Source organism: Passer domesticus, chromosome 3, assembly GCF_036417665.1.
Source record: "Passer domesticus isolate bPasDom1 chromosome 3, bPasDom1.hap1, whole genome shotgun sequence".
In the NCBI taxonomy this organism is placed as follows: Eukaryota; Metazoa; Chordata; class Aves; order Passeriformes; family Passeridae; genus Passer; species Passer domesticus.
In genome coordinates, this window is record NC_087476.1 from 24,991,254 (window position 1) to 25,015,104 (window position 23,851).

General features: G+C 36.7%; 1 protein-coding gene across 1 annotated transcript in view; it reads right to left on the reverse strand.

Annotated features, from left to right (window-relative positions):
* The window catches only part of BMP5 (bone morphogenetic protein 5), a 56,960-nt gene extending 34,617 nt beyond the window's left edge, over positions 1–22,343 (reverse strand). The window contains exon 1 of the mRNA XM_064412226.1: positions 21,119–22,343. Within this exon, the coding sequence (XP_064268296.1) occupies positions 21,119–21,602 (484 nt within the window). The 5' untranslated portion in view covers positions 21,603–22,343. The remainder of the gene's footprint in view (positions 1–21,118) is intronic.
* Between the last annotated feature and the right edge of the window lie 1,508 nt (positions 22,344–23,851).

Consider the following 23,851-nt stretch of genomic DNA (forward strand, 5'->3'; position numbering starts at 1 on the left):
TTGAATAATTAGACACTGAATAAAAGGTTTAAATGCCACTACTCCTGGACTGATTGATTTTTATTTGGGTTTGAAGCTTCCTTTTGTCTAGTTTCTACCATGTAGTTTCTAATTAGTAACATCAGTTTAGAAAGAGTACTTGTCTCCCTATGTTATAGTTTGGACAGAAGCCTCCACAGTACTCCTAACAGTATCAGTGGGGATCTCTCAGGATCACTCACAACTGCTGAGAGAATACTGACAGCCACTTTCTGGTGGGCCTCAAATTAATTGTTACAACTCACACAGATAGTACTTATCTGTGTTTTCACGTATATACCCAAGGAAAATGCAGCACTGTCATCTGAAAGGGACACAAGTCAAAAATTTCTCTGGTTTGAGACGGCGTTTACAGGCAGGCCAGGACTTCAGAGTAGCAACAATCTGCAGAAGGGAAGGGCTGTAGGAAACAGGCACTGAACAACACCCCGAGTCCAAGGAGCTCCCACTCTCTGCAGTGAATCCAGAATGTCTAATGTCTACTGCAAATTTATATCAGCCAATGTATAAAGCAAAAAAAAAACCCAAAACTTTGCATACAAATGTAGACAACTTAAAATCTTGCATTATACAGCAGACTGCAAAAAAGAGGTGATGGTGATGTTACAATAATGACCAATGGTTAGAATGGCAGCCAAGTTAAAAAAAGGAAAATACTATTTAATTATATTGAATATTTTATTACTGAAAATAATACACAAATCTTGGTCCCTTATGCATCTAATAAATGTCTTGTCAGGCAAGACAGTGAATGCTCAGTAGGGATTTGTCAGGTCCTTTGTCCTGCTGAAATAGCATGAAGTGCAGGGAGGCACCATTTCTCAAATATTTTTATTTCACAGGCAAGAGCTTTTCAACACTGGCAGCCTGAAAAACACAGGTTAAAATTTTCAAGTATTCGGTCCTTTCACAATGTTCTCGTGTCATTCCAGCCCTGCTCAGTACATCTGCCAAAATGCATTTCTGTGGGACAAATCACAGCATCTTATAACCAGTTGACCAGAAAATCAGTAAGTATTTTTTTAATCATTGGAGCAATAGAATTTTTCTAAGTAAAAAATAAGTAGAATATTAGGGACAACGCTTATTACAAAAAAAAAAAAAAAAAAAACAAAAAAACCCTCACCCAATAAAAACCAACCACAATCTTCCTTGGCTCTCATTGGTCAGGATTCTTAGCACTGGCATTTAAAAATGGTATTTTTATACCACCTGAAATTAATATATGCAGCACTACAGTTACATCAGACAAGTCATGGCTCAGGGGAATATCACAAACACCTGTGTGTAAGATGGGAAAGAATGATATTTTCCATCCATGTGGCAAACTGATGAAACATTTACACTGTATTAACACTAAATCCAACTCTAAGAAGAAAAAAAGTCAAATTTACAGGAAAAAAACATAATTTTGGAAAAGAGGTGTTCTTTCACACCAAAATAAAATATCATGCACTGTTTTTATTAACAAAACTATTTTATGAGGGGGAAAAATAACAACTAAAAAACACTGAAAGCACTTATATAGATGTATAACAATTAATCAGTATTTTAGAAATTCAGCTATAAATATCTGATTATGTTGACTGAGCTTAAAAAATATAAGAACTGCTAGCAATGAGTCTTAAGTCATAGTGCATGAGGGACTATTAGATCTGCTCTCTCAGTAGTGATTAGCTCCACACTGATATGTGCTTCACTTTTCCTGAAGATGATGGTGTGTGGCTGTGACACATAGACAAAGTGAAAGCTCCTTTGGCAAATGGGTAACAAACCAAAGATATGCTGAAAGACATGTTAGAATAAGCTGCTTTTACAATATAACATCCCAGGATCCCAACTGGCTTCACAAACGGTGAAGTCTCACCAATCAAATTAATGTCACTTTTTAACTACTAAATCTATGTTCCAAGGCAAAATGGACCTGTGTAACTATGAAGGGTCATTTACACTAATCTCACTGAATTTCACTGTTTGACTCTAAATTCTTTGTATAAGTACTAAGTAAACCAGTCAGTTTTAATCACTCCAAGGTGATAAAGTTTACAGTAAACTGATACACTACAAACGACACTCATTTACATCTTGAATATAATGAAATGATAGTTTATCTACAGTGAACACTTGTGGTTATCTGACTAAAACAGGTCAAAGGTTCCAGGCATTTTCTCCTGAAATTACTCAGTGCTGCCTCTAATGACTGATAATTGAAAGCAGAGACTGGAAATATCAAATGTGGTAGGTGACAGATAAGCAACAGATTAATGCGAGTACTCTGTTACAGGACACTGAAAGGTCAGAGGCCCTAGGAATTAGCTATTGTGCTACTGTGAAAAGACAGACATCAAATAGATGTTTACCCCACTCTTGCTCTTCTCTCTCTCATTCAAATTCCAGTATCACAGATGAGACTGTTTAGAGTGACTCATCCTTCATAAATTAAGGAAACAAATGTTTTGTAGGGTGTGTGGAAAGGTGAAAAGTGATTCTAGAGAAGCATACAGGGTTAAAAAAAAACCCCAAAATAAAACAGGTATGCCAGGTGCAAATATTTCAATGAAGTGCTTTTGAGAGAAGTAAAGAACATTCATCAGAATGTCATTCTCAGCTGAAGAGAGACCAGATTACAGATTTTAAAATATATAATTTTTTAAATATTTTTAAGCTATGTAACTTTTTTGGCTTGTAGAAAATGAATATCAACTTCAGAAAATCACTTTATCTGGGAAAGCATACCTTTCATTTTTTCACTCTGGAAGTTCTGAAAATATAAAATCTAGTTAATATTGTAGTAAGTGACAGCCATTTAATCCTGTTCATTGGCCTTTGAATGAGGATTACAGACTTCTAGAAAGGATTTTAAATCAGGTGGACTTTTAAAGCCCAAAAATTAAGAAAAATAACTCCCCAAAGTGGTGATTTAGAAACAAAAAAGCAGCAGACTATGATTCTACTTCTCTAAGCACTACTGCTTTACTAGGTTTATCTGTTTTTTAGAATGGTAAGTTTCCTGATCTGAACTCAGGGAATCTATTTTGAGTTAGATGTTGAAATTGAAAACACAGTCACCTGTCCTTAAAGCATTCCTTTGGACAGTGGAGGTGGCTGCTGATACAGTCAGTGGAGAGACAATTCTGTTTGTTAAGGGTCAACTGCCTTGTACCAGCCAGTAAACAGAAAAAAAAAGAGTTTATTTACATTTCCCCTTTGCTTCACTGCAGCTCCAGTGGATAGTCCTAGCTCAAAGGACAGTTCAGTCCTTATCAGCTGATTTCAGTGACTGTATCCTGACTGCCAGGATGCCAGTAACCCAGCAATGAGACATCCTGAGCCATTCCATAGAATAAATGCAGGGGTTGAGAATGATAATGAAATGGGGTTTTGTTCCCACACCTGACTTCTTTTGATATTTGACATTAGACATTTACCATTTACATCACCATAATCATTCAGCTGAGTGTTTTAACTACAAAACTTCCCCACTGCATGTGTTCCATTTAGGATGAAGTAGTTGTCACCTCAGAAACATGGTGGGATGGCTTGCACAACTGAAGTGCTGCTAAAGATGGCTATAAACCCTTGAGAAGGGATAGGCAAGGAAGGAGAGGCAGTGAGGTAGCCTTCTATATTAGGGAATGTTTTGATTGCCTAGAACTTATTTATGGTGACAACTGGGTTGAGTGCTTATAGGTAAGAATCAGAAGGAAGGCAAATGGGAGATATCCTGGTAGGAGTCTGTGATAGACCAGCCAGCAAGGATGGAGAGGGAAATGAAATGTTCTACAAGCAGCTGGGAGAAGTCTCCCTGTCACCAGCCCTTGTTCTCATGGGGAACTTCAACTTACCAGATGTCTGCTGGAAATACAACACAGCAGAGAGAAAACAGTCTGGAATGTGTGGAAGAGAACTCCCTCACACAGCTGGTGAGGGATTCAACCAGGGAAGATGGACATGCTGCTAGTGAACAGAGAATCACTGCTGGGTGATGTGATAGGTGGAGGCCTCTTAGGCACATCAAACACAGAATTATAGAGTTTTAATGGAATTTTTAATTCTTGAAGAAGGTAGTGGTCAGCAGAACTGCTCTTCTGGACTTCCTGAGGGCAGACTTTTGCCTGTTTAGCAGGCTGGTTGGCAGAGTCCCTTGGCAGGCAGACCTGAAGGACAAGGGAGTCCAGGAAGGATGGACATCCTTCATGAGAGAGATCTGAAAGACCAGGAGCGGGCTGCCCCATGTGCCAAAAGAGCAGCCAATGGGGAAGAGGAGCAGCCTGCCTTTCCAGCTTTGGCTGGAAATCAGGGGAAAAAAAAAAAAAAAAAAAGAGAATTTATGCACTTTGGAAGAAGGGGCAGGAAATCAAAGGAATACAAGGACGCATGAAGTTATGCAGAAAGAAAATTAGAAGGGCCAAACTCAACTATAATGTCATATTATAGCTCAACTATAATGTCATCTGGGTACTGCCTTAAAACACAATGAAAATGTTTTTATAAATACATCAGCAACAAATGGAGTGCAAAGAAGAATCTCCATTCTATTGAATGAGGGGAAAAACACAGTGACAAGGGATGGGGAAAAGGCTGTGGTACTTAATGTCTTCTTTGTCTCACCCTTTAATAGAGCTGGGCCAGTTGTTCTCTGGGTGTCAGCTCCCTGAGGCTGAAGACAGGTACAGGGAGCAGAATGAAGCCCTCAAAGTGGCAGACTTGTCAGTGAAAGTTTAATACTTGGAGTCAAGGATCTTAAAGGCTTTTCTCAATATAAATGATTCTATATAAAATAGAATCTATATAGGCAGAGGTTGAAAACAGAAGTTCACAAAATTACATTCCACACATACCCTATCTTAGACACGAAAGTCATTGTCAGAAACTTAATCTACATTCAGATCCCCTTCCAACTGGAGCAAAGCTGTTTCCTTTATCAGTGGGGATTTTGCTTAATTAGAAAGGGCAAGTCTGGAGAATTTTTTTTTCATTGCAACAGTTCTGTTTCTTAAAAACTGATTAATTTCAGTTCTTTTTATTTGAGTTTCTCTGCATATATTATTATTATATTGATTGCATTTAAAATAATTATATATTTACAGACGTGGTTTTGAAATAATAATGTAAATTACTTTCACATGAAATTTATTTTCAAAACACAAAGAATAAAATTTGATCAGTCATGTGCAGAAGCTAGATACACTGCTGCAAATTTAGAGTTATTTCACTAAATCCTTTATTTTCAGGTCAGCTACTGACACCAATGAGCAACATTTTCCTATTTTGTTTACCAAAATTAGAGGCAGTTTGAAAATAGTTTGATGAAATACTGTGCAGCTAGTGACAGTTTTAATAAATGAAATACTTATTGAATGCAAATTTTTAGTGGTTGAACATCCCTTCTATAATTGGATAGACTTACTGAACTATATAAATTGCATAGTAATTCAAATAAAAATAAAGTCAATGAAAAAACCTTCAACAATGGCAATATAAAGCAAGAAGGAAAAGTGAAAGCATAATAAAAAATCAAACTAACAAAAAACTATTGCCTTTTTTTGAAGCAAATATTTCACTTACTGATTTTCTTTCTTTAACCCTCAAAGAAATGCATTTCAAAATCCCATACTTTATAAAAAAGAAAAAGTTAGACTGTGTTAATGTATTTTAATCAAGCACTTAGTATTACATTTTTTGAAAGTGCTGTTCTATTATTAAAAAGTTAATTTCTTCATTTTGTTATTTGTAGTCAATAATATCTCATAGATCCTTGCCAATTAACAAAAAACACATTTCAGAAACTCCAAATAGTGTAAAGACTAAAATATTATTAAGGTGGACTTTCAAATTATGTGATTTCTCCTTTCTAATCCCCTCAAAATGTGCATGCAATGTTTTCACTTTAGTAAGTGACAGACAGTACCCAGGTAAATAATGAAAGCTATACACCCATGTTAGAATATAAGCGAATATGTAAAAGGATAAGTTTCTCTCCTTTTTTCATTAATTATTTTCAGAATTAGAACTCAGTTAATAGTTAAAAGCTTCCAGCATTCACCATAAGAAGGAAAGAGTTCCCAGAAACCATTTAACAGTGCCTGCCAGCAACTTTCATAAGCAGATACCTAAAGAAATGCCTCAGTCAAAGAGGCATAACTGAGCTTGGCTTTCCCACACAGAATCTCCCAGGTGATCTGGACACTGTGAGATTACCCATGATACCTTCTTGTTACTTTACATTAAATTATGGAGTGAAGCAGAAGTGTTAAACAAATTGCTGGTCTTCATTCAATTGCCAATGTTTTGTTAAAAATTTCATTGCTAAACATGTGTTATTCATTCAATTTACTCTTCTTCCAAGTCAAATGCACTTGCTCAACAAGTCAAAACAAGTGCTGCACTGCAGCTGGTCCAATTATAATTAAATGCTGGAAGGCTTTCAGTTGTTGATACAAAATAAGTGGGAAAGCAACACCCTGCTTTTCTTATGCTGCCTTGAGCCCGGCCAAAACAAGAGGAGAAGTAACAAGACAAAGAGATTGAGTTTTAGAAGTGAACAGAATTTTGAGAGCCTAAGTTTGGGTACTATCACAATCCTAACATAAAAGATAGTAGGCAATGTGATTCCTCAAAATCTCCTTTTTCTGATGGTTTTGGGAGTATCATGCGCTGTACTTTCAACCTGACAAATGCAAACCTTTCACTCCAGTTGCTCAGCTGTGGTACAAAGCACAACAAAAGATACAACTGCAAATACGTGCTATTTAATCTTTAATAAGTAAGGACCCTGTGAGCACACCATATTATGAAGGCACTCCAATCACAAATACATATGTTAATCTAAATCTACTAGATTTCTGATTGAGTTCTGTTTCATCAGTAATAAATAAATCTTTACTTGGAAAAAAAACTCCACAAAGATCTCTCTATTACATAGTTCTGAGATAATGCATAGATAAATTAACTAACCCTTGCACCACCACCACTTCAGGTTGCTAATTTTGCCTGCTGTTTTCAATGATGTCCATTTTGCCTCACCTTTGGCAAAGCCAGTAAATTTTGATACCATCTGTCAATAGACTTCCATTTTTTCTCACATTTAACTCTGTTTTTCTATAATCACAGATCATCATAAAGAAAACTAACAATTATTGCCAGGTTTCTGACTGTGTGTGAAAGTCAGGATGTCAGATCAACACAACCTCAAGGTTAACAAATGACAGAAAAAAAGATCCCTCTTGGGTTCAGCTGCAACTGCATAGAAACAAAAGTTATACCTCTGGGATCCAATGGTCAGAAAATAGGTGTAAGTTATAACTGTTTTGACACTGTAAAAGTATACAGATGGAACATAACTTCTGAGGAGGGTGAAAGGGCATATATCATCATAGGGCAACTGGCAGGGGAGGAAAAGCAAAACATTAAAGTGCACTCTATCTTCTCACATCTCCTTAGTTTCTGCTCATGTTAACCCTCTGCTCACTTCCAGCCAGAGGTGGCAAATCACTCTGCTGTTTACCATTCATGCATGTTGTCTGATAAATTCCATCTCTTTTCTGCTGTGGAATTTGTTGGAAATGCTCCCATGGAAGCTGTGTTTGAATATTAAACTGGATGTGACTGGATAGGCAATATATTCTGCTTGCTCTGTGCTCACATCTAAGTATTTTAATATTATTCATACCCATTAACATTAACTAAGCATTCCATGAAAACAATCCAGCTGTAACAAGGATAAGAAAGGAAGCCCTCAAGAACATCTCATTTAGAAAGCAGAAGAAGGCTTCTTTACATGTAAGAAATCAAAAAATTTTGCTAGACTATATTATAGCCAGGATATTAAATACACTTGCAAAAAATAGCTGCTGACAGGTCATACACTTAGTTATTATGTCAGCTTGGCTCAAACAAAATCAGAAATCCTCTGATTTATACTTCAGTTGCACAAATGTATACTGGGCTAATCGCTATACTGAGTCATCACCTTAAAATTAAAAATGTAAGGAGACTAAGCTTCATCTTTTATAATCTGTTTGCCCTTGTTTTGCAGGTTTGTCCTGCATACTCTTGTTGTTGTCCACCACCAAGGAGCACCTCGGAGAGCCTAAGTGGTGGTGCTGAGAAACAGAGCAACGGGGCCAGAAGCACAGCAGGGGCAGGCCCTCATACACATTACACTGGGAGAAAACGGGAGGAAGATGAGGAGGAAGAGCAGGTAGGAGACTGGTCAGGGGTGGTGAGGAATGGCATTTTCAGATGGCAGGTTTTAACAGCCAGTTTGGGATATGGCTGTGGGTTTAACAGCTTTTTAATATGGATACAAAATGTACCCTCTCCTTTGTAGCTCTGTCGGTCTAATCTGACCATTATTTATTCTCAGAGAGATAATTTCACCCTCATATGGAATAAATTCCCTCAAAAAGAAGGAAAAGAATGGATTTTTTTCCCCAAAAAGAAGTTTAAAGCTTACCAAAGTTAATGATCACTTTGACCCTCTTTCTGGACAGAAACTCCCTGACAGTTAGTGAATAAAATACCTCTGGATTGGCCATCCAGCATTACACCTGCGCTGCCAAAGGCAAGTTAAAATAATCTTCACAAACAATGTGAAGAGCTCAGATAAACCCCAGGTAACACGACAGTAGGTCATGATCCCTCACAGTAGGTTCTTTTGGATAGACTTGGGGAAAGAGACACAGGAGGCTCAAAACGACATAAGAAGGAAACTAATTTCCAAAGTAGAAAGTATGACATTTTGAGCACACAGTACTGTTCCTCCAACAATTGTCTGATGCAAGATCATCACTCCTCTCCAAAAAAGACCCAATGATTAATGTCAAGGTATAAGACGAGTAAGGGCCCCCTTCTTTGTAGGTACTGTGTCACAGAGTCACAGAGAGGCTGCAGATGGAGGGGACTTGAGGAGGCCATCTGCTCCTGGAGCAGATGGAGCAGCCACCTAGAGCTGGTTGCCCAGGACTGTGGACATGCTTGCAATATTTCTGCATTTCAGTGTTATTCCACCTGGGACTGCATGTCTCATATTCCTCACACAGTTCCTTACAAACACAATACCTAAGCCAATTGTAGAGGTATCTACAATCATGCTGTAGGTGTAGCACTTCTGTGGAACAGCAAAGATGGTCTCCTGGAGCTTGTACTCTGCTGAGCTGATGTGGCTCAGACAAAACTTGTGTGTCTTTCTGAGCAGAAGGTAAGAATGAGCAGGGAGTGGAAACCTGACCTGCAATCTTGTTGGTACCACACCACTAAGAATATTTCACGAGCATTTTGCAGCAGCTGATCAACCTTTGCCCACGCTTGTGATAAACCTGTGTTTCCACTAGGTTTGGAAGTGACAACTGCTCTGATCTCTGGGTATAGGCTTAAAAAGTAAAAAACTCCATTTGTCAATATGGAAGCATCACAGTCTTGTCTTTTGGAGACATGCTTTCATTCCCATTTTGATGAAAACATGCTCCCTACCTGCAGACAAGGAGAACAAGCATGATTTAATGGAGGTTGTGGTAAATCTCACTGATATAATGATGTAATGTTAATGATATAGTGATATGTTAATAAAAGAAGCTTCATTACTGCACAGCAGCAGATGGTAATGTAGACACAGCATGAACAGGTCATAACTTGTTTGGCAGCTGTGCCCATGGAGCCAAGATTTCAGTTCATGAGTGCTCTGTGCACTGGTTCCAGCTGAGTGATGAACAAAACATGTTTAGAGACCTTTTAGACAAGGTGTCCCATGCTAATAAGCACTAATAACACCAATATTCTTTTGGATTTTACATTTATAAGGAATACATACAAATATGGAGGAATCAGAAGACAACTGCTTTGCAAGCAAAACAGTGATGATATGCTGTTAATCCTAATGAAATTAGTCTCTTCATCTGACCCAATGAATTGCAGCATGAACTTGAACTAATCAACCTCAAGATTAGCTCAGCTGGCCAGAGTATGGTGTTACTATGACCAAGGCTGAGGGTTCAATCCCCATATGGGCCATTCACTTAAGAGTTGCACTTGTTTCCTGTGAGTCCCTTTCAACTCTGAATATTCTTTGATCTGTGTCTTAGAATTTACTCCACAGCATCAACTGCCTCTGGATTTTGCATTAACACATACCTCTATAGAAAAATATATATGTGCACATATTGTATAAAATCATGAATACATTTATAATATATTTATAAGTATATTTAAGATATACTTACTTAAATTTAAAATTTTATATATCTAAAAAATGTTTGTCCTTGTAAATGTGATCTCATTATTATACACAGCCTCATTAAACATGATTATTAGTTCAAAACTTTAAGTGATGAAAAAAAAAAACCTTTTGAAGAACCATAGTTGATAGCTATAGGATATAATATAGGAGATAACCAAAGAATTAAGTAAAAGAACAAACTTTATTCTGAAATAATATGTAATTTTAAAATACTGTGATACACAATACTGTATAGTGTCACATTATATTAACTCTCAAAATTCTGAAAAATAAACCAGCCCTTCCTGAATGTAATCATATTTAACTGTATGTTTTCAGGTATATTTTCTATTGCTTAACACCCAAGAGGATTTAAAAATTATGATTTTTGAATACTTTACTATGACATCCAGCAAATTCTGGTTTATTTTTAATCACATAAGCTTATCATTTAAATCAATACACAAAAACCATTTAATTCTGTAAAAGCAATTGTGTCTAGTTGAACTATAGGTTTAATCTTTACTACGTGAAAGACAGTAGAGAGTTTTAGCTTTCACAGTAGTGTTCAGTTCACAGTGACAACCGTGAGCAGTACTGCATCAGCCAAAGAGCTCACAGCACAGCCCTAAGTAACTTATCTTTATCTTTTTTATCTAGAATTTGACTCATGCTGGATGATAAACCATTGCAATAATGCCATAATGATGTGCAATTAACCACTACAAACAATTAATTTTTATGGCACTTCATTCTGCAAGAAGACTATTGATCACTGTTATAATAAAACAAAATTGAAGGTGTATTCTTTTGCCTTGCCGTAAAATTTTGGGACTAGATTTTCACCTGGTAATGGTAATTTTATAGCTTCTATTCCCTTTTTACCTAATGTATTTTAGGAAATCAAGTTTACTAGAAATTTGTGGAAAGTAAGCTATGGAACAACAACAGAAAAGGACACACACACACTCATATATATATCTATCTTATCACTAGTGAGAAGAGAAGTGATATGGTCAATGAAATGTGTTTCAAAAGCCATCAACTACATGAAAAGCATTGTAAAATTAAAAGTGCTTGAAGTTGCTTTCTGAGCCTTTAGACTGACCATTTTCAAGAACTGCAGCTCTTTCTGGATGTCGATTTGTTTTCATTTTTGTTTTTCTGCAGATGCAGGGGATAACTGCTGATCTTAAATGAAATGTAAATAAATCATCAATGCACAGAAAATCGCATAGCAAATATTATGTAAGTCTCAAAAAACTCGTGGGAACTGGCAATTCTATGGAAGCATAAGCATTTTGAAATTTTGGAAAACTATAGAGATATCGTGGAAACAGAAGCTACTGTCTTTTATATCATCAGATGTGAACTTCAGCCCTTGCAGTACTGTTGATATCTCACTCCTTTCTTGATCTCTTTGGAGAAACATCCAAGCTGTTAGTCAGAGGAGAGAAGCCCTTCTCTGAACAAAAAAAAAATTGTGATTTTATTCACAGAAGTATCAGCAATCCTAAATGGAAAAGGACTTGTTTAAGGATCTAATTTTGCCATTGATTGGACAAGCCACAGCTCTCATCAGCCTCACTACAAGATTACTCAGCATCTCATACCATTGAATTCTGCTGCCGTTTTAGTCTTCAGGTCTTTGGAGCAGATCCATAAACTCGCCTCCTTATTTCAAAATGTTACAACAGGATGTAATTAAGTACAATTAACAAGGAGGTCAAATGGTCATCTGATAAACACTGGTCCAAACAGGCAGCTTGAAAGGTCAGGGCTGTTAAAGCCACATAGTATTGATGGGAAAGAATATTATGATTTAAGGGGGAAAAAATTCCGGTGACTAAAACTGAAGAGATTTACATGCTTTCTATATTACATACACAAAGCCATGCACACAGACTGTTGTGCATGCACACATGACTCAGAGAGACACAAACCTATATTCTGAGAACAAGAGCTAAGCTAGCCACATTTCCTCTCTTCATTACACCAGAACACAAATCTCAGTTTTGGTGCTTAAATTCATTTTCATTATTTTATAAACTGTGTTTTAAGAACAGCAAACTTGCTGCCCTTATAGAAGAGCTGTTTAGCCCTTTCTAAAACAAGATTTGAGATCACCATGATGAAATGCAAGGTGTTGTGAGGCTTTTAGAAGCAAAGTATTTTACAGAGCACACAGCCAGAGTAAAACACAAGAAGAAAGCTGTAGCAGTCCTCTGCAACTTCAAAGAATGACAATGCACAGAAGATAAAATGAACGCAGGAGTGTTTGCCCATCCTCATTGTATGGACTGAAAAACAGAGGCACACTGTTTTCATTCTTCTGAGGCTCTTCAGGATTTTCCTTTTAGGTTGCTCTGATATTTCACTCTTTGACTCAGCTGGGGGTGGGACTGACTCACTGCAAAACCTTTGCATGCATTTAATTTTCATGTATGAGGCAAGGCAACCTCAAGAGGTCAGGAGCAGCAGAGAACCTTTGGGATCACTGGCACGTTGTGACTTGTAGTTTTTGACACGTATTCCAGCTGAGCTAACCTTGGGAACAACCTTCCCAGAGCTATGTTCCTGCTGGACCTCTACCATCTAAATCACCCCTACAGCTGTTATGGGATTGTACACTGGGCTTGGACTTACTCCCACAGGGATATCATCCACACTACTGTTGTCCCACTCTTTCAATTTCTCAGCTAGTGTTTTGAAAACTGTGCCACCAGAATCCCATGGCTCTAGGCACCAGGTTCCATCAGACACCATCTGCCCACTGCTCCAAAATCAGTCCCTGCTCATTCAGGTCCCTGCTGCTTATTTTACTAAGGCCTAGAACAAAACAGAAATCAGGATTTTTTTCTAGAATTTTATTCTTTTTCAGAACAGAATTTAACACCTCTAAGTCCAAAAATTATGCCATTCACAATTGAAAAACTCCAATAAAATGAATTTTTAAATTTATTTTGCAGTATCTTCTAGGGGCATACTCCATGTGTATTTCCCCTCCATTTTTGTTTTAAATTGGTATGCCTAGAAAAATTGCTCTTAATTTACAATAATTACTCTGGATTAGGGGTACAGTTTTACCAAATCATATGAATTCAACTTCATTAATTTGACTACAGTCAAATATCTGCGAATAAAAACAATTTCATTTAATTGACCGAGTCAACAAAGGTATATAATTACAGAATCATCAAAGTTGGAAAAGACCTTAAGATTCTCATGGAGTCTGAATAAGTAATATTGTTAAGTCAAATAAAGATAAACCTTACAGAAATTTCAGTTGTACAAATTTCTTGCACATCATGATTCTCCTTGAAAAAGAGAATTACATGGAATTTTGCTTCTGCACAGTCACTGGTTATCAGCTATAGATACATATCATGAACCAGCACTAGATGTCCTGCTTAGTTTTCTAGGCTCTGACTCATTAATAATTTTTGCCTCAGTTTGCCTTGAATTACAGTGGGGAAAGAGTAGAACCACATTTTGGTGAGGTCCCACACGTGTCTCATATACCACATGTGTATTAAGTGGTATTGTAGTGGTTAATAAAGCCAGGTTCTTGATCTATTGCACCAGAATAATTGCTCAAAAAGAGCTGGGAACTAAACACCAAAATTCACCACTTGGAGCGTCTTTCAATAACTGGAAAATTTCTGAGTGGAAAGCCGAGCTACAAAACCTTTCCTTTTCTACTTTTATTACAGTCATGTTTTGTATAGAAAAAAATTATAATTCAGTACAAAACACAAACCAGCTCTTGCTTGGTGTACCCCACCCACAAACTTAAATAATGTAGTTGTCAGGGCTGACAAGTTCTGCCTGCTGTAGCATTTCTGTGTTTTATAGGAAATTTTAACCAGGGGTGTTATTTTAAGAGATGAGCAAATAGGGAAACCCCATGGCCTAGCCAATAAATATGAACTTTAGGTGCAATGGAGCACTCATAAATATGACTCAGAACAAGGGGATTCATTGTTTCTCCTGACCCCTCTTAGCTGCTCCTCTGATCTCAACCTCTGTGTGCGTCATGGCAGCCCTCATCCTTTAACCTGCGGTTTTTAAAAGCAGCTTCTAAGTTATTTACGGCTGCAAACGTTAGTAGCCCGTCTGTGTACTCCCGGCACACACATACCGAAGGGTGGGGGGAGCTGCATTTTGTTTTGCAAGGATGAAAATTTGTGCCTGGGAAGCCAAGTGCCTGGGGAGGCTGAGGTAGCTGCTCTTCCACAAGGAATTCAGAAGAAAAGTGCTCCCTTTGCCTTCAAGGCTTACTCAGAGAAGAAACCCACACCTGTGCTAATTTTGCCTTGCATTTGTACATTATCTCTCTTTATCATGCTCTTTGCTCTTTCTCCATCTGCATTCACCTTCTCCCCACATGACTCTCCTACTGGCATGGGAAATGCTCTCAGTGCTGCTACATCATGCTCCACATGAGGCACAGAGGAGCAGGACTAAATCTTCCAGTAATTTCTGCAGAGCCTGTTTCTCTGTTGTGAACCTTTCCCATGCCCAGCAGGTCTGTATGCAGCCCTGCATGTTGGCTGCTGCCTACTGGGAAGAGGGATGTCCTCCTTCTAAAGCCCAGCCTGAGCTTTGCTGCTTTTCTGCCGTGCCTGTTCTCATTCCTTCCCTCACCATCTCCTGCACTGTCGCCTGGACTCACCACTTCTCAGCCTTTAATCCTTTCTACAGCCAAATGCCACTGACATAAAACTAAAGTTCAGTGACCCTGCCTAGGCAGCAGGGGTTAGAGACAAGGGAAAGGACAAGGAGGAGAGGATAGGGAAAAGTGTGGGAAATAATTATAAAGTCTGGTAGCAGCCAGAGCTCTCCTGAAGCCCTGGGGAGCCTTTCTTTAGCTGGAGGCTGCAATTGGCACTTCATAAACTGTTCATTCTCAGTTATGTGGTAACACCAGACGACACCTAGAATGATCAGACTGCAATCAATCATTTTTTTCCAAATTCTATTAGTTTCTGGACCCATGAAAGCAAGCTGAAAGGAACTGCCATGGCTAAAAAGAAAAGAGAAAGGAACTGTCCCGTCAAAATTACTCCCATAACTCAGACACTAATCAGGCAGGTAGCCACAGTAAAATTCTTTGCATAATTTAACATTCAGAGAAAATAACAACAGGAGCAATAAGTGTGGGAGATGACACAGATGCCAGAGTTGTCCAGTTATCTTAGAAAACAACCCAGAGTTTAGGGAGAGATCCAAGAGGCTCTCCATCCAACCCATGGCAGGATTCCTCCCCTAATACTCTCCACACAGAGATGTCTCCACAAGCCTGCCTCTTTCTCTTTCATGGTTAGCCAGAGTCACTGCCAGATTGTGTTTTCCTGGGAAAATATGCACTGTACAATACATACAATCCCCAAAACCCCACCCAAAGTCTGTGTTTAGTCTGGAAAGGAGCACTTTCTAAAGAAGAAGCGGAACTGGGTCAGCCGTTCTTCCCAATGGGAAAAATATTAATAATAATATATATTTTTATATATCCATCCATATATATAGCTTTTCACCATGCACGTCTAACCATCTGCTAAATCAGTTTCTCTTCAGTTATCTGCAAATTCTTTCAAACCTGTCGGCAAGGAGAGTCAGACAGTTTTATACCCTAGTTAATGGAGAGCTTGACATTTTTTTGGCTGGGTAGATACAATAATTTACTTGGATTTAAAGTGTTAACTTTGGCAAAAAAATTAATTGACAGTTATAAAAACATTATTTTGTTAGATGATATTTATGGATCACACAAACCTATTTTGAGGTAGAGCTATATAGTTCTTAAGATTCATGTAACTTGAGAGATTTCAAAGGAAATATAAAGTATTTCAATATAAAACAACAAATGTAGTGTAATTCAGAAAAGGGATATGGAGAATATTTCTTTCTAAAAATTAAAAGCAATCTCCAAAAACCTGCTCTGCCATTGCACAAAAATCGTTAAAACTCTAATGAATTGTAAGTATTGGATGAGGATTTTTAGCTCATGTCATCCTGTGAGTAAAGTCCCTTCATTCTAGAAGCAAAAAAAGTATTTTGCAAAGAGTTTTCTCAATATTTAATTTGATCATAGAAAATTATTTCATACATCGTTATTTCTAATGCCTGACTGTACTAGGTCACATGAAATTAATTCAGTTCACTCACTGGGTGACAAAACTTTAATAAAGGGGAAAAAAAGTCTTAGAATTTCAAGATGTCAAGTAATGTCTACTTCAGCTGAAAATTAAGTGAGACCTCCTTGATCCAATTTGCTCTAAACGTTATATAAAAGAGTGAAAAACGACACCTTATTGACTTGGGGTTGCCATTGAATAAAAGCTTCACAAAGGTTTTCTCATTTTTTCTCAGTATTGATCCAATTCCATAATTAAAGACATGGGTTCTATTTGTAATTTAACAAGTTTTATCACTGCAATAGCATCCCTCTGTTCAAGGCAAGATAATAGTGCTCTTTCCATCACTTCAGCTAAGGCTGTGTCAATATTTTCATTAGAAGCCTGGGTTTATACACTAAAACTGTACCACAGCCAAAGAAATTCATGTACGGTTAAAATTAAGACAGCAACATCTGAAATCCTGTGGAAAAGAAAGAAACTGTGCTCATTCCTGAGCTTTAGGAGAAAAGTTAATGATCCTGAGGCCTTTTTGCATGTATCCTTCAAACCCCTTCCTCAGCTCCTGGCATTTTATAGCTTAGCACTCCATATTCCTCGCTGATGATATGTTAGCTGTGAGTGGAAGGTTGTAGAAACCGAATTAGTTTAATTTAAGAAACGAGCTACTATGTATGCTCAGGGTCTAATTGCAGTAAGGAATCCTTTCTTTTTCGTGTGTAACAAAAATATATTTTTACAGGTATTTGGTGTGGATTGATGTACTATAGGTTTCTCAAAGTAGCTGTAAAATTTGTTCTATACCATGTTAGCATTCTCCAGTGAACACAATGGGCTATAAATCTTTTGTATTTATGTATTTACTTAATGATTCAGGTTTTAAAGAAGCATATAATCTGTAAAACAGTGTTCAAAGTTGGGATAGAGAGGCTGGAGAAATATGAACAGTCCTCTGTGCCTCAGACAAAATTTCCATTGATTTCAGTGTCTGGTTTAAGGACTGGACACAGCACGTGCGGTTTCAAAATTATTCTAAGATTGTGGAATCATTCACATTGTCTGTGAAGAAGAAAAAACATCTTTGTGGGGTGCACTGGTTACTTTATAAATCTCAGTAATTATTGTATCCTTCTTAGCACATGTATATCAGGGGTCAAAATTTTATTGTGATCTTCACATTCAAGTTTTTGAAATTAATTTTATATGCTAAAAAGAAAACATAACAGAAAACCACAAAAGCAGATACATATCTCCCATTTTATGGAAGGTTCATATCATTTAACAGGAAAATATGAAGAAAGTAAAGAATCCCCCTCTTTTTATAAGAGGTGAAGAGTGGGAACACTAACATTTATCTTAAAAAAGTCCTTCCCTAACTAAATTTTGAGTGAGCAAAAAATGAGTTGGACTGCATAAGTATTATTTGCCTGCTCTCTGGGGAATGGGGTATCCTATATATGTCATTTTGTGAGACCAGCCAAAAAAGAAGATGCCAGAACTCTAAAGAGTCGGGGTTTTGCAATAATAAAATAAAATATTATAATAGGATAAAAAAACACCCAGTCAGGAAAACAAAGTTCTGAATTTGAAGGTGATATAATCAGATCTTTGAAAACCCCAGTGTGTTTAGTGGAGGATTTATTCTTTGACTGCTGGACCAAATCCAGTTAACTCCTCTGTTACACTCATCAATATTTATGGCGAGTTGCCAACACACACAGTCTTATACAAAACACAAGACAAGACAAAGTCTCTGCCTTGTTGTATCTTTCAAGAAAGAAAGAGATGGAAATTCTGATATAAATTCCAGTAGAAAGAGCAGGTGTTTACAATTTTAACTTCAGGAGAAGTAAATGGATTCTTATTTTTCTCCCTGGTTGCTTGACAGAATTATGATTGCAGTTCCCTTGATAATTATTTTCTAAATTTGGTTTTGAAAGTGAGGTATTTTCAGCTCCAACATGTTGGGGTTTTTATCAAAGTTAGCATATGAGTTTAAATTTTTATTCTGTAATATTTAATTATTTGCTTTTTTCTATTTTTCTTTTACTTTTTTTAATCTTACTCAGTCTTTCCAATTCTTATGCTTAATAATTTCTATCCAACTTCTCAGATACATATTTCTTGTTTCAATATATACATCTTAAATTGTTATAACTGGTACAATTATATGCTTTTGTATATATACTATATGCAAAAGTTTTAATTTAAAATATCATGATGATTAATAGAGTTTTATAATTTCACATTATGTAATTAATGGTGTGCAAGTATGAACATGGTGAATACTATTTTCACAGCAGATTTATTTGATGCAAGTTGTCTGGGGCTTCAATTCGAAATCCATTTGAGTTATTACTGTGCTGCATCAGCATTTATTGATTTTAAGGTACAGCATTAGCATTCACTTATCACTGCATATTTTTTCCCATTCTCCATTAAAAGAGCTTGCCCTCATCTGTCACAATCTCATACTGCATAAATCGTATAAAATGGTTACTTGTTTCCAGGATTTATTTAATTTTTATGTTAATTATACTGAAACATAGGATTGTTTAATAAAAATGTTGAAGCTAATCTATATTGGTCATCAATATTTTATACACATTTTACACCATGGAACGTGTGATACACCACAATATCGGACTTGTATGGAAGGGTAATTAAAGTGAATTAGGATTTAAACTAACATAGAGCCGAGACGCATTTTAATTTTACAGATGCCAAGTCAAACCTGATATTTACACAGTATTTTAAGCTAATGGTGTCTATTATTATTAATCACTAGAAAAATGCAGTATCTCAGTCCCGGTTTTCACAGTTTTGAAACCCAAGATAAACTTTAGCTTCTCAGAATTACTTTCTTAAGACAGCACTGGCATCCCAACAAAATAAGACAAATATTAGAAAATTCCTGCCCAAGGTAAGACACTCAGTGGAAACCTGAGTTCTTCCAGAGAAGGTTTTTGTCTGGGAAAGCACAGTGGGATCAGCCTAGGACATATCTGACTCTGAAACTTCAAAGACTTCTACTGATTCACTGCAAGAAGTCCTATTGTAATCAAAGACATTTCTGAAATCAAAGGCTAGGTCCCATGTAAATAGTCCTCAGGGATGCTGATGGAATGGTCCCTGATATATTTACAGAGGCTACTTCTCAGGACACACAAGGAAAATTTTTGCAGGATCAGTGCCTTGACTAATGCTAAGGATAAGTGAATTTTTTATTTTTCTGTATAACTTTGCTATTTTAAATTCAGCTGACTCCAGATGCTCTGGGTAAAGCGAGGCACACAATGTTAATTTAAACATAATGCATGAGCAATATATAAGTGGTTTTTAATGACAAGGAACACATATTCAAAAAGAAGATTCCATTTCTTTCCTAACCTGCTATTTCCGGAGCAAAAACAACAACCAAATGTATTTAGAGGTGTGGACATCTGTTACTCTTAAGGAAAAAGATCTCAGACTTGAACACCTCCTGGTCAGCCAAATAATTAATGAAAAGTGATTTTATTATTATAGCAAATAAACTCTAGAGTGTTACTTTCCTAGAATTTTAGTATTTGGAGAATTAGTATTTACTAAAAACCTTGTAGACATAAAAAGTACAGAATGTGTGTGATAAAATGAAGATATTTTGGAACATGTGCCGCTGTTAAAAAATTTCTACAGAAAGTATTACCCTGGAAAACAAGAGTTCATCAGAATTTGTGGCAGCTTATTGTGAAACTTCAAGTTTTGCATTAAATCTCTTGCTATTCCGGTCCAATGAGAAGTGGCTTTTTAAGCCAAATTTATGAGTCCTAAGCATTTCAAATACTTATAAAAATACTAAATGGATTTCTTGAATTATTTGCAGCTTTCTAGATGAGATTTAAGTTGCGCTTTAGTAAAGAAATCTGTAACTGCTTTTTTCTCCTGCAATGTAACTGGCAAGCATGTTTATTACACTCAGAAGCCAATATAATTTAGTTTTATCAGGTTTTGTATCTGAATTTATATAATTTTCAAAAGCATTCTTTGCTTGCATGTTTCTGGTGTTTAATACTCTAGTTGTCATTTAATTTATTTATGACAGAGAAAATAAGAACCATTGTAGATTCTGAGCACCATAGCAGTATAATAAAACACAGCCTGTTGTTATTAAATAGAAATAACAAAGGAACAGCAACAGATTATTTAAAATCCAGCCATTCAACTAAAAAGATAATAAATTCTTACTCTTAACAACAGAAAAAAAAACCCACTAAATAACTTAAGAATTTTTTTAATGGTTTAACTTTTCCCTTTTCATACCTTTCTAGGTTTTAAAATATTAACAACTGATGTTTGTTCATGTGTAAGCTTTAAGGAAAACACTGAGGGAAATAACTGAGCAATAGGCATAAGTGTTTGATTTTTAGAGATTTAAAAAAAAGGAGTTAGTTGGCCTAAGGCTAGAATTTTCATTACATCAATGAAAGAAAGAAAACAGAAGCCAGCAGAGGGAAGTTATAGAAACTGACTTTATATAAACAGTGAGAAAAATCTTTTTCCATGGCCACCTACAATGTAGCTACTTTACCATCCGTATGATTTTTCTTTTACCAGTGGCACAGCAGCCTGGGCTTAATCCTGCTGTTTTAGAACAGGTTACAGTTCGGCCGAGAGGTTTGCCCTTCACAAGAGCAGGCTAACAGTTTGTCAGAGAGAGCAAAAACAAAAAAATATTTCCACGTACCTAAATTGACAAAGCTCATGACCATGTCAGCATCATTCAGAAAGTTGGTGTCGTGCAGGCTGGCTAAGGGAGGATTCTGTGTGGTCAGGGGGGTCATGCGAGATAATTGTATTCTCCGCGAATATCCATTTGGAGAGGCAGGGTATCCTTTTCGTATCCCTCTGCTCTCCCCTGCCATTGATCCCTTTAGTGAATACTCCAGCTCCTCAGAATCCTCTTCATTTGTCATGGCATTATACAGGTCCAGCATGAAGAGGGGTGCAGAAGAAGCCTGCTTTCCTGGTGAAAATGGTCTGGGTCTGTGAGGTAAACCCAGGATAGAGAGAATCTCTCTCTGAATCTCCCTTCTCTCATGGTTCCGCAGCCTCCTGTAAATAAAACTCGAATGGACATGATTGTCTCCTAAACCTCCCTGTGCGTGACCCACCAGAACCCAGCAATTCCAGAGCAAGCCCACGAAAGCTTTGAGCGCAGTTAGGTTCATCTTTGAAAAGAAAAAGAACAAGGAAAAAAAAAAAACAAAAAAACAACTTTTCTCCTACTTGTTCTGAGTTCCTATGAGGTCTGCTTTCCCAGTAGTTGAAAAACAAAATTTACCTATTCTTCATGTCAATGTCATCTCTAAACGTAACATCGTAACATCTTTGGTGATTCCTCTCCCCCCACCCTGTTTAAATATTATGGAATGTGTCAGGTTGCAGTTATTTCTAAGAAAGCTGAAATTCAGACTTCCAATTTTCCACTGTTGTTATCGTTTTTTCTGCATTTATGGAGCAGAAGACCAGTATTTTGTCAGCTGACCTAGGCATTCCTATATAAACCTTAGATAACCAGGTCTTTGGTGGGGAGCTGTATTAGCAAGAGATGTTCTTCTGACACATTGTAGTTCCCAGAGTTATCTTCCCTCGTTATTCTGAGTTCTTCGTACACCTTGCGCTCTTCCCAAGATAAAATCCTGAGTCACAGATTTGTCTTGATCTGTACCTTGGTGGTATAACACATATTTTTCCAGCAGCCTGGAGATAACTTTAACATCTTTTGAATCTCTTGAGTGTAAAGTAATTCTAAAGCATGTACTAATCAAATTAATGTGTTGCCATGAATTTACTTGCAAAAAATAACCTTCTGTAAATCCATTCAACCCTTTTCAGCTTCTGAACTGTTATTTCCAACTGTAGCAGGCACAAATATAACAGCTCTCTTCAAGAGAGATCTAAAGACTAATGTAAGCACAACCCTGCTGGGAAAGAAGAGGCTTCTCATTGTAATTTGAAACGGGTATAGCAAAAAAGTCCTTAACCCTTCTCTTGCCAGAGAGAGCTTTAAACCTCTCCCCGTCTCTCCAATTTACAGTGATATACCTATTTTTGAAAAATGGCTGTTTTTCTCGTAATAGCTTGCACAATCAATTTTAACTTTAACAATTTTAGGATATATAGATGGCATAACATGGAGGCTCTTGCAAGTCTCCTTATGAGTCTATGGTTTATTAAACCTGAGTAGGAAACTCTCATAACAGACTAAAAGAGCAACTTACTAATTCAAGAAAAGTTTATGTTTTAGGCAAATTTAGCAAACAAAGGTGAGCTTTTTAATAAACTCTGTAGGAAATTTTGTAAGTGAGGCTTGATTCACTCTTTTCTAAAAATGTTGGGAATGCAATCTGAATGAAAACAAACTTATTCAGCAAGCAAGACTTCAAATTGTGCACAGCCAATGCTGTAATTATGGTTATAGTCACCACTTTCATAAACTGTAATTTGCAATGATAATTTATTCAAAATACATTTTGATTCATAAATTGCTATACTACTTTTCCCAGTAAATATGTAAAGTTAAGATTTAATCCCACAGCCTGTTATTAACTTAAATTTAACTGAAGGAATAAGAATATTAAATAGATTTTAAAGCTGCTGCCCGTGAAGTTAAGGATCAGTGTAGAATTTTTTGACAGCAGGTAACTGGTGTTTTCCTCTCACTAAAACAAAATCACTGTGTTAAATTTCATACTGCTCAGATTATTGGTGGTCATTTTCCTTGCTGCTAAAATTTGCCTTTAGCCTTGAGGATACTTCACTTTGATGAAAGGCAGGAAAAAGGGACAAAAAAGGTTTCTTGTCAACATGAAATTAGGGGGAAAAAAACAGCTGTATAAAATCCATCGCTTTGGATTTTCCTTTACATGACACCTATTCAGCAAATCACACAGTCCTTGAGTAAACTTGGGAGTGTGACAGCAAGTATAGTCACACCCTAAGAAGCCAGGAACAATTTATCTAGTATATTAAGCACAAACAAACTTTACGCTCTAGTCCAGCCATCACCTACATACAGCTGATTCTCTCACATAAATCAGCACATGTAATGAACAATGTTTCTCCCAAGAAAGGATTTATCTCATGCTAGACCTGCTGAATTGGCACTGAAATTAGGAAGATATTTAGCAAAAGTCTGGCTCTTCTTAGCAGAAGAGCAATCACAATCAGAATACATTTTCTTTCCTCACTAAGGTGTTTCTTCAAAATCTATTTGTTAAAAGAAAAGTATTATTTCCTGGTTTTTCTTATTTTCATTTGTTCTGCTCAGTCAGTTGCAATGATACATGAGACTTTACTATACATATGTCTTTTCTAAATTTGGCCATCGCATATCCTGCAACAAGATTTCTTCCTCTTTTCCAGTAATATATTTCCTTTTTCCCTAAGCATTCATAAAAGCCAATGGATTGATTAC